This window comes from Aspergillus fijiensis (genome assembly GCF_003184825.1).
Source record: "Aspergillus fijiensis CBS 313.89 unplaced genomic scaffold BO72scaffold_76, whole genome shotgun sequence".
NCBI classification, from domain to species: domain Eukaryota; kingdom Fungi; phylum Ascomycota; class Eurotiomycetes; order Eurotiales; family Aspergillaceae; genus Aspergillus; species Aspergillus fijiensis.
Window position 1 is genome coordinate 142,107 of NW_024469052.1, and position 10,155 is coordinate 152,261.

Consider the following 10,155-nt stretch of genomic DNA (forward strand, 5'->3'; position numbering starts at 1 on the left):
AACTAGATGGCTGTAAGTCCGGAGTATGTGGTAGCGAGGTAGTAGGGGGGCCTAATAAGTCGAGTCCATGCGCAGTTGCATTGCATCCGTTAAGGTAGTTGGCCCTATTCCCTTTCGAGTCAGGGAACACCGCCCCCCTAAATAAAACCCTCACCGCCTCACTCAACAGCGAGTCGGAACTCAGCGGCGGTGCAGCGCTAATTCGGTTCCGGCTAGTCACGTGTGGGGTTTCGGAGCGAGTCTCCAGCTTTCAAGGGCTTCCCCGCCAAGTCGCCGGATGGGGTCTTTGTCTTAGACAGCCTGGAGGTCAATACAGAGTACATGAACTTGGAATTTCTGATTGAGCAGAATTGCTATTACGACACCCTGATGCCTCCTCCGTCCCACCCCCGGCAACGTGAGAAAGAGATCTTGGACTGCTGCTAATTATCGATTCTCTAACCTTGTCATCATAATATTTACCCATGTCGAAGATCTTCCTTCGCCATATATCAATGCGCAAACCGGAAATCCATGCGTTTGTTCCCATCATCCTTGGTCGTCGCGACATAGTCAAGCTTTTGTTCCTCGGTCATCAAGTTCCAACGTCGGTCTCGCTCGTGATTTCGCAGCATGTAGTAAGCCTTAGTAGCAATGTAGAGTATTATGTTGACGCCCACAAGTATCAGAAGCACTCGGTTGCCGACGATGTAACGCGGTGCATCCCCTACACACACAATGGACGCATCCATAGTCAGTCAGGAATGCTTCCGAGATGCGTCACAAATGATCAACACTCACCATCTGTGTATATGTTTGAGGAGATGATGGCAGACAACTGAACAGACATATTGTATATCGCCGCCGCAATGGCCCGAGTTCTGATGCTATTCGAATTGCGGGAAATCCACCCCGCTTGGAGGGCATGAGCTGCATATATGATTCATCAGTAACCATAGTGATTTCCGAGACTGAAACAGCAGAAGCAGCCTCCACCGGACATGCACTCACCACTCGGGAGGCTGAGAAACAGGGTGAGGACAGTCCACACCACCCACTTGTTCGTTTGGCTGAGGTCCACCGCATTCATATAAATCAACATTGGCAAACTCCAGACCTGGGCGATGAGTCCCATCCATGATAGAGACTCGAAATACTCGCCCGCGTACGTGAGGATGATTCGGGTGATGATCATGAAGACCTATCGTTAGCAGATTAGCGTCTCACTACTGGTACTCAACAAACAATCAAACATCTGGTCTCGCACGTACACTGTATGGCATAGACAAAAGAATGGAGTTGAAGGTATCGAATCCGAAGTCCTTCAGTTGCAGAGTGAAATACTGCGAGACCGTTGCTGTTCACATTTTATCAGCTTGGACTTTTCTTCTGACGGGCGGAGCTTGAATCCAAGTAGATTCACTCACTCCAGGGGGTCAGAAACATGATCCCGACAATGTACAGCGGCCACAGGTCGAAATCGCTGAAGCTAAGCCACACCAGCTTCGCTGTCAAAGGCTGTCTGTTGTGCATTGAGCCCTTACTGGGATCTTCGCGTAATATGCGATTGACCATGATAACTTCCTCTCTATGAAGTAGCTGGATTCAGTGCTCAGAGGTCGCACAAGCTTGACTAGAGAACCACATACCGTTCTGTAAACCAGCCATCTTTACCTCGGGCCCAGTTTGCAGTCTGAGTAGGTCCAGGTGGCAGAAAGACGAAGGACAAGAGTCCCAATGCCAGAGTGAAAAGACCCTATATCCTATGAGTAACAGTATTCTGGGGCTTGGGAGAACGTGACTGACATCAATCAAGAAAAGCCATCGCCAGCCAGCTTGACCACCACGGCCTCCCAGATGCAAGATGCCGTATGCCAGAAGGGCCGCCAGTATATCGGCTAGCGAAGAAGCTGAGTACCAGAAGCCAAGACGTATTGACAGCTCGTGGTGCTTATAGAAGTACGACAGGTAAAGTAACATCTAGAGCCGGTCAGAACAACTTCCTTGCACCTAGCCATCATTCGAACTCACTTACCGTGGGTGTGAATCCTCCCGACAAGATACCAATCAAAGCCCTGGTTACCAGGAAAGACGTCCTGCCAGACAGCCAGAACTGACAAGTAGCGACTATAGACCACGATATCATCTGGATCGGAATCCAGCGGTCCGCGCCAATCTTCTTGCCGATAATTTGTGCCGGTATCTCACTTAACAGATAGCACAACCTATACACCGTATTTCCCAGGTTGTAATCTACCTCGGGCAGAGCAGTCAGTACAGCGGCGTGGTGTGATAGGTGCTCACTGACCATCGCGGCTAAGATTCAGGTCGGTCAGAAAGTTATCCGCGTTGGCTTGCTCTGGTACGGTCAGAAACTAGTCGACAGACAGGGTCGAAGCTTATCAGGGGCGGCGGTACATACGGATATTGGATCTGTCGAGTTCCAGCGCAGTTATCATCACGCAAGCCCATAGAATTATGCGGATATCGAGCTTCTTGACCACGCTCTGCATCAGAGTTAGCTTTCAACACCATCCATGCTTTTGACTTCCTAGGGTGAAGGTACATCTTCTTCGCCTCTGGTCCATCGTGCTGCTGGGTCGAACCGATGTATATTCTCCCAGTCCGGTCGTGGCTTGTACTCCTCCGCTAAATCTGGGTCGTCGAAGACCGACGGTTGCGTCGCGATAGCATGTGGATTGTATGTCTTGGACCGTTGAAACCAGAAGCGATGAGAGTCGACCGCATCATCACCAAGTTGCCCATCGCCAATAGATGCTGAAGGCTTCTCCGTCACACTGACCGTAGCCTTTTTCTCGACGTCCGATGTAAGCGTTGTGGAAGAGAGCACTGTTAAGCTCTGCTTGCGTGCAGCCGAGCGAGCAATGACAAGCGACATGATTTTTCCGGGGTGCCTGGATAGGCTCAATTGCGACTTGGATCAACCCCCGGAGTAAATTTTCGACCGCCACACCAGGTCAATCAACAATTTAAGTAGTTTAGTTTTTTAGTCCTTCATTGCAACTCTCAACAGCCAAGCTGCAGGCAAGGGGACTATTGTCAAGCCACCCTCATGGTTTTTCTTCTCACCCATGTCCCGGTAGCAGATATCAGTGTGACCTCGGAATCTAGATCCCAGCATTGATGCGGCTCCTCAAGCGCTTGAGGTGTTTTCGACTGAGACTCATGGGTTGAGAGAGCTGCGGGCCCCCTTGATGCAGTCTTCCTTGGGCTGTCGAGGCTCGTTTGCGTTCGGCGCTTGCCGGTAGTTCGCGCTGCATAGTAGCAAGGTATCACTGCAGCACGAGCGCCAGGACCTATTTGCGCGAGCGATGGAAACAACCTTGTCAGGGGAGAGAGGGAAACCAGCTTTGCCTTCCTCGAATTCCTCTGAGTCTGGCTCCTTTTGAGGATTAGAGTTTTGTGACAAAATCTCATAGTCCGGTGCTGCTAGCAAGCCAGATAGGAAGTATGTACAGTATCTTCATGGAATGGTCACGCAAGGAAGTGATAAGCGCATTGTCAAGGAGTTATTTGCGACAGGCCTGAGACTAGGGATTCTTGAGGCCGTGAGTGAGAAATGTGGCAGAGGTGCTGTCAGACGCCTTCCCCAGATTAGTCTTGGAACATGGGCCTAGATTCATGTAAGGGACTGACTGGCCTTGAGGCTACAACAGATTCGGACCATGTAGTATGCGAGGATCGACTCCTGGTAGCTCAGAATAGGAGTCTCGTTGCGTACGATGAACAAAAGAGTTCACCCAGCTATAGCGAATCGGAGGGGAATCTTGTTCCGGTCGAGAACGGAGATAACCGTGATGCTGCACGTACCGGTAGTCGCTCTTGTTAGACTTGACGTTAGAAAGAGCCTTGTATAGAGATCACAGAGCTAAATGCTTCGCAGTCAAAACATTCGGCGGCGTCTGTTTCCGAATATGCTCCTCAGCCTGTCGGCGATATGCGACACTGACCAAGCTGCAGCATGGGTGGTGGGTGGTGGGTGGTGGGTGGAATGCCATCGATGCTCTAGACCCTCCAAGGGTTGCTGTTCATGTGATCTTCCATCTATCTACTCCGTACTCCGTAACTTGGAACAACAACCGCATCCCGTCTCTTGATGCTCGATCGACTCGTGATGGCCTACTTTGCCGGCTTACAAGAATACATTCCGATTTGACTGCGTGCTGCATGCCTTCCGCCACTTTTGCTGCCAATTTACTACTTACCATAGTACCATGGTATCGCTGCCAATTCGGCCACCCCCCTTTTCCCTTTTCCAACCTCATGTGAGGTTGCGCGTTTTCTTGTTACGTCCGTATCACATGTGAGTTGTAAATCGAGCCACGTAGCTTGGCAATTTGGATTCCTTATCAAAGGTTTTCGTGCTCACAATGTCCCCGGCCTCAATTTATCTTTTGTTTCAGATATGTAGGAAAGTGTGTGACAACCAGCTTGCGATTGGATGGAGTGATTTCATATATCGAGACTCATTGATTTTATATTTGTCTTGTTCCGTTAACTTACTGTCACTCGCACCACACTTAGGCGTTGGCCTTCGGCTTGAACAATGCCTCCTTCGTATCATATGTGTACTTCAGATCAAGGTGCCAATAGTCCGGCGCCGTGGGCTTCGCAATCAGCCATGCCTTGTCCAGGGCCTCCACCACTTCCTCGGGCAACGGGCCCTTCTGGATGTCTCTGAGATTGCTCTCTAGCTGTGCGATGCTGCTCACACCGACGATAATGCCGTCTCGACCACCCTCCTTGATGTTTAGAAGAGAGTGATGACGGATCCAGCGGAACGCAATTTCCGGCAATGTCAGACCGTGCTTCTCTGCGACAGGCTCGATGATCCGCAGGGCGTCAAAGGTCGCGTCCTTGAAGTAGCGTTTGCGATACAACGTGCCAGTGGAAGACTTATCGCTGTATCTGCCGTCTTCGGGAATATCCTGGGTCTTGTACTTTCCAGACAGGATTCCACCAGCAAGCGGGTTGTACACCACAATGTCGATGCCATACCGCTTGCAAGCATGAACCAATTCGGTTTCAATGGAGCGAGCTGTGGCAAGGCTTGTTAGTACTATCATGGGGCATCATAATTTCCAGAAACCCGAGCAAGCGACTCACTGATAGCATTGTACATGGCCTGGTAGATGGTCGGTCGTACCCAGCCTCTCTCGTTGCAGACTGTAACGATCTCCGCGACCTCGAAGGCAGTGAAGTTACTCAGACCGAGCTCGACGAACTTTCCCTCCTTGTGCAATTGATTGACAGCCTCCAGGGTTTCCGTGAAGGGGACCGAGCGGTCGGCAGCATGAAGGTAGAAGATGTCAACGCAGTCTGTGCCCAGGTTCTGCAGTGAGAGCTCGAGTTTCTCACGAATGACATGTGGCTTGTGGTAGCCCGGCTGCCCGGGGTACCACTTGGTGGCCAAGGTCAACCCACGCTCCTTCCACTTCGTCTGAGCAGTGAAAGCTTCCTGTTGTCCTCCTACATATGTGCGCGCAGTGTCAACCTCATTGAAGCCTTGCTGTTGGAAAAGGTCCAGGCACTTGTTGAATTCGTCGACTGAGGTGATCCGAGCCCCTGCAGACTCGTCCGGACCAAATGTCATCAACCCAAGGATGACCCTTGGTAGGGGATTCTGTGCGACGAGAGGCATGGTGGAATATAAGGCGAATGGCTCAGCGTTCAGACACCTAAGCGGGGTACAGTAGAGCTACGAGGAAGTTAGCTTGTGCCGGGAATCGCAATTGGCTATATTGCTGAATGTGATAATTACCTGAAATGCAATGTCTGGGGATAAGGAGATTTATCAGAGAGTGATTGAGACTGGTCCTCGTCGAGAAAGGATGGGTTATGAAGGAAATACAATGAAAGCAGGTGTTAGGGAGATAAGAGCTGTATTTGTCACCTTCCCCGCCATAGTTGACTGACTAGTTGAGTATGGCGCAACCCACACCCCGCCCGTCCGACGGCATCGCCGAGCAGCTGTATATCTCGGCTTCGATCGGCAGCGGCTACCATGAGTCCTGACTCAGTATCAACATCTTGACTGACTTAAGCATCATTGCATATTCTGATTTAGTATGTGAAGCATAATTGATGATGGCTTGGTTTCCTTTCCTTGGGTAACCAGCTCTCACTGTTGGGCAACAATTACTAACAAATCCGCTATCGGCATCTGGTGAACTCTGATGAGCTTGACTCATCAACATACTTTGGCCATACCGTCATTGTACCTGCGCCCGACTCCTGATCTCATTCTTGCCACACTGCTTTCTACAAGATGAGCGCCCCAAGCAAGGACACATGCTCGATACTGGTCATCAACCCGAACACCTCGTCGCATATGACCAATGCGCTAATTCCACTGTTGGATAATCTCGGCCACGGGGGTACTCAGTTCGACTACTTCACAGCCCCGGTGTCGGAAACCGTCACTCTTCCGGACGGCAGCACTGTGGAGGGGGTGGCCAGCATTGACTCAGGCGAAGACTCGGTGAAATCGGCTCTCTACTGCATGCCGTTTCTTGAGCGCATCATCTCCGAATATGACGGCTTTATCGTATGTTGCTTCTCAGCACACCCTCTTGTGGGGATGTTGAAGGAAAAGGTGCGCAAGATCGAGGAATCAAACACCTCCATCGTGCCATCGGAGCAGAAAGTGAAGCGAAAGTACGTCACGGGTATTTTCGAAGCTGGAGTGCTAGCTTCGCTGGGCGTGGTCAGCTCGTTTCAGTACGCATCAGGGCATGGCTTCCACAAGTCCCAGTCGCCGGAAACTTTCGGCATCATCTCCACCGGCAAAATTTGGGAGGCGGAGCTCAGCAGTGCCGTTGCTGACATGCTCGGTCACTCAAGCGACGGTAGCATTAGCCACTTTGCTGGGGTTGAGACTACAGGACTGACCGCTGTTGAGCTGCACACTACTCCTCCTCAAGAAGTGAGAAGACGGCTTGTTGAAGCAACTGAGCGACTCCTCAAAGGCTCGCAACGTCCCGTGGGAGCGATCTGCATGGGCTGCGCCGGTATGGTAGGCATGGAAGAAGCGGTCCGAGAAGGGTGTGTGAGAGCATATGGTCGGCAGAAGGGCTGTCAAGTGAGAATCATTGACGGGGTTGCTGCCGGGGCGGGGATGCTTGTGACAGCTTGCAAAGTCGGTTACTGAACCAAGCCCACATTCGGCCTCCTTTGTACATACAGAAATATGATTGCTCTGGGTAGGTCAGGGTGGGATAGAGGCTCTTAATGGGCCTGTTGTTGAATTCAGAACAGCAGCGATCTGGCCATCCGTCAAATAGTACGGCAATTATGCGCAAAGCCTAAGCTTCGATGAGAGTGCACATCAGTCGGTAGCGCGGATCAATGCGTGAATATCCCGCTCACTCGTGGAGACGGTGTAAGCTAAGAAGAGAGATCCATGTTCTTATGAGTAGCATTCTCCAACCGAGATGTGTCGGGCAAGAACACGTTGCGCTCGAGTCCAGGAAAGTTCATTGTTGTAGAAGCTGCCTGCTGGTAGCAGTTTTGGCCTGAGGCCGCCACACCTAACCTAGATTGAAAGCTGGAAGTTTCCCCGCGGAACGCGCTACGCGTGGGCCAAAAACCACGACTACTGACGGTGGTCAAGCAGAAAGATGCCCAGGTATGTGCCACAATCTCGCTTCTCTTGTAATCAGTCTCAGGTCCTCTATCTGATCATCCATGTTGCTAATTCCTAGATCAGAGAAATAATCACAATCCAAGCCGGCCAGTGCGGCAACAATGGTACCTAGTCCTGCTCCAACACTATTTCTTATCGCAAACAACAATAGCTTCCCAAGAATGTGTTTCTTTGCTCGAGCGCTGGGACTGACTGACATGTCATTTAGTCGGCTCGCAATTCTGGCAGCAGCTTTGTCTCGAACACGGAATAAGTCAGGATGGCAATTTAGAAGATTTCGCAACTGAAGGCGGCGACCGTAAGGATGTCTTCTTCTACCAGGTACGCGAGCGGATTCCACAACTTGGGTGCCTGGACCAACAAGTCTAACAACCTTTTCTCTTCTTAGAGTGATGATACTCGATATATCCCCCGAGCGATCCTTCTGGATCTTGAGCCCAGAGTACGAACCCTCCCTCGGCAGCAATCAGTCGACACGGCTATACTAGTGCACAGATCATGAGCTCATGCTTCCCAACCAGGTCCTCAATGCTATTCAAGCCGGTCCCTACCGCAACATCTACAACCCCGAGAACTTCTTTATTGGACAGCAGGGCATTGGCGCAGGAAATAACTGGGGCGCCGGTTACTCGGCGGGTGAAGTTGTGCAGGAGGAGATCTTCGACATGATCGATCGAGAAGCGGATGGGAGCGATTCACTTGAGGTATGATCCATGGTGCCTAAGGAGGAGATACACAAGGACCGGCACTTCAATACGTCGCTCGAATCATGGGGCTGACATCGCACTATGTTAGGGATTCATGTTTTTGCATTCGATCGCAGGAGGCACAGGCTCTGGTCTGGGCAGCTTTATCCTTGAGCGGATGAACGACCGATTCCCCAAGAAATTAATGCAGACATACTCTGTCTTTCCCGATACCCACTCTGTGGACGTGGTCGTCAACCCATACAACAGTCTGCTCACCATGCGACGGTTGACGCAAAATGCCGACTCTGTTGTAAGACCTCCTTGAATCCTACGTACCCTGCCGGGATGTTCTCGGTACAAGCTGAAATGACTGTCTCTCATATTTAGGTTGTGCTGGACAATGGCGCTCTCTCAAGAATCGTTGCCGACAGACTCCATGTGCAAGAACCATCATTTCAACAAACAAATCAGCTAGTATGATCCTCATGCGCAGACAACAGGAGCAAAGGAAACGGACGTGTCCCTAACACTGTCTTTCTAGGTATCCACCGTCATGTCCGCCTCCACCACCACCCTCCGTTATCCCGGCTACATGCACAATGACCTGGTGGGAATCATCGCTTCCCTGATACCCACACCGCGCAGCCACTTCCTCATCACCTCCTACACCCCCTTCACCGGCGACAACATCGAGCAGGCCAAGACCATCCGGAAGACGACCGTCTTGGACGTGATGCGCCGACTCCTGCAGCCCAAGAACCGCATGGTGTCGATCAACCCCAGCAAATCCAGCTGTTACATCAGCATTCTCAACATCATCCGGGGCGAAGCCGACCCGACCGACGTCCACAAGTCGCTGCTCCGCATCCGCGAGCGGCGCCTGGCGTCGTTCATCCCGTGGGGACCCGCCAGCATCCAGGTGGCCTTGACGAAGAAATCACCATACATCCAGGACACGCACCGCGTCAGCGGTCTGATGCTGGCCAACCACACCTCGGTCGCCACCTTGTTCAAGCGGATCGTTCAGCAGTACGACCGCCTGCGCAAGCGCAACGCTTTCTTAGAGCAATACAAGAAGCAGAGTCCCTTCTCGGATGGCCTTGGGGAGTTCGACGAGGCCCGAGCTGTGGTTATGGACCTGGTTGGGGAGTACGAGGCGGCCGAGGGCGAGGATTACCTGGATCCGGATGCTGGAAAGGAGAAAGAGCTCGGAATCTGATGTGTGAACGAACGACCCTCTTGTCTATCTCTTTGTCGTTCGCATGTTTAAGTTTTGTGTGTGTGGGGATGTGTGTCTCTGCGTTTGGACATTCCTGATGTGATTCCTTTTGTTTAATGACTACCAAGGGTTGACTAATGTATATCAAGCGGCGAAGGCGTTTCTCAAATTGACCGTTGTTTCTTCTTTTTGATAAAAGAAAGCCAACTTAGAATGCATACATACGGCCTTCCTGTCCTGTTCTGGCTACATGAGTTCGAGCTTCCCAACAGAATTGGGGCTAGTTGTTGGGCTTGAGTAAGACGGACACCTGGACAGCCAGTTGTCGGACGTCGGTAACAGTTGCACAACGGGTTTACCGGCCGGGGAGGTGTGGTAACTGGGTAAGCGATCAGGCCAAGGGGCGGCGGGGGGGAGATATGAATCGATGGGTAAGTTGGGTTAAAGCCCACAAGCCCACAAGCCCACAAGAAGCGACGCGCAACCTGCACTTACCATGCACTTTAGTTTGTGCAAGCTGGGCGCTGGACTGATAGGCCTTCCCCGCCCAATCGAACGGCGAGAGGTTCCGTCCACGCGCAGGGGAGGAGGGGAGGGGGGAG

At 51.7% G+C, this 10,155-nt stretch overlaps 5 protein-coding genes across 5 annotated transcripts; 2 read left to right on the forward strand and 3 right to left on the reverse strand.

The window, feature by feature from the left end:
• Positions 1–458: 458 nt before the first annotated feature.
• On the reverse strand, positions 459–2,958 carry BO72DRAFT_276863 (putative MFS transporter). Its single transcript, XM_040940245.1, has 11 exons — positions 2,546–2,958; positions 2,402–2,486; positions 2,288–2,338; positions 2,015–2,232; positions 1,786–1,959; positions 1,629–1,735; positions 1,407–1,567; positions 1,251–1,336; positions 991–1,180; positions 781–909; positions 459–706 (listed from the first exon to the last, which is right to left on the reverse strand). Exons 1-11 carry the CDS (start codon positions 2,876–2,878, stop codon positions 492–494), a joined length of 1,749 nt encoding a protein of 582 aa, XP_040796451.1. The 5' UTR covers positions 2,879–2,958; the 3' UTR covers positions 459–491.
• BO72DRAFT_276862 (uncharacterized protein) lies at positions 2,959–3,689 on the reverse strand. The gene is made up of 3 exons (XM_040940244.1): positions 3,637–3,689; positions 3,457–3,584; positions 2,959–3,382 (listed from the first exon to the last, which is right to left on the reverse strand). The coding sequence occupies exons 2-3, from the start codon at positions 3,465–3,467 to the stop codon at positions 3,040–3,042; spliced, it is 354 nt and encodes a 117-aa protein (XP_040796452.1). The 5' UTR covers positions 3,468–3,584; positions 3,637–3,689; the 3' UTR covers positions 2,959–3,039.
• Positions 3,690–4,122: 433 nt separating this feature from the next.
• BO72DRAFT_452739 (aldo/keto reductase family protein) lies at positions 4,123–6,089 on the reverse strand. Its single transcript, XM_040945798.1, has 3 exons — positions 5,762–6,089; positions 5,107–5,698; positions 4,123–5,038 (listed from the first exon to the last, which is right to left on the reverse strand). The coding sequence occupies exons 2-3, from the start codon at positions 5,639–5,641 to the stop codon at positions 4,521–4,523; spliced, it is 1,053 nt and encodes a 350-aa protein (XP_040796453.1). The 5' UTR covers positions 5,642–5,698; positions 5,762–6,089; the 3' UTR covers positions 4,123–4,520.
• Positions 5,973–7,318, forward strand: BO72DRAFT_452740 (aspartate/glutamate racemase family protein). Its single transcript, XM_040945799.1, has 2 exons — positions 5,973–6,066; positions 6,160–7,318. The coding sequence occupies exon 2, from the start codon at positions 6,269–6,271 to the stop codon at positions 7,148–7,150; it is 882 nt and encodes a 293-aa protein (XP_040796454.1). The 5' UTR covers positions 5,973–6,066; positions 6,160–6,268; the 3' UTR covers positions 7,151–7,318.
• Positions 7,319–7,547: 229 nt separating this feature from the next.
• On the forward strand, positions 7,548–9,731 carry BO72DRAFT_452742 (gamma-tubulin mipA). Its single transcript, XM_040945800.1, has 8 exons — positions 7,548–7,627; positions 7,709–7,749; positions 7,854–7,966; positions 8,034–8,087; positions 8,167–8,349; positions 8,441–8,644; positions 8,722–8,808; positions 8,876–9,731. The coding sequence occupies exons 1-8, from the start codon at positions 7,620–7,622 to the stop codon at positions 9,551–9,553; spliced, it is 1,368 nt and encodes a 455-aa protein (XP_040796455.1). The 5' UTR covers positions 7,548–7,619; the 3' UTR covers positions 9,554–9,731.
• Positions 9,732–10,155: the final 424 nt, after the last annotated feature.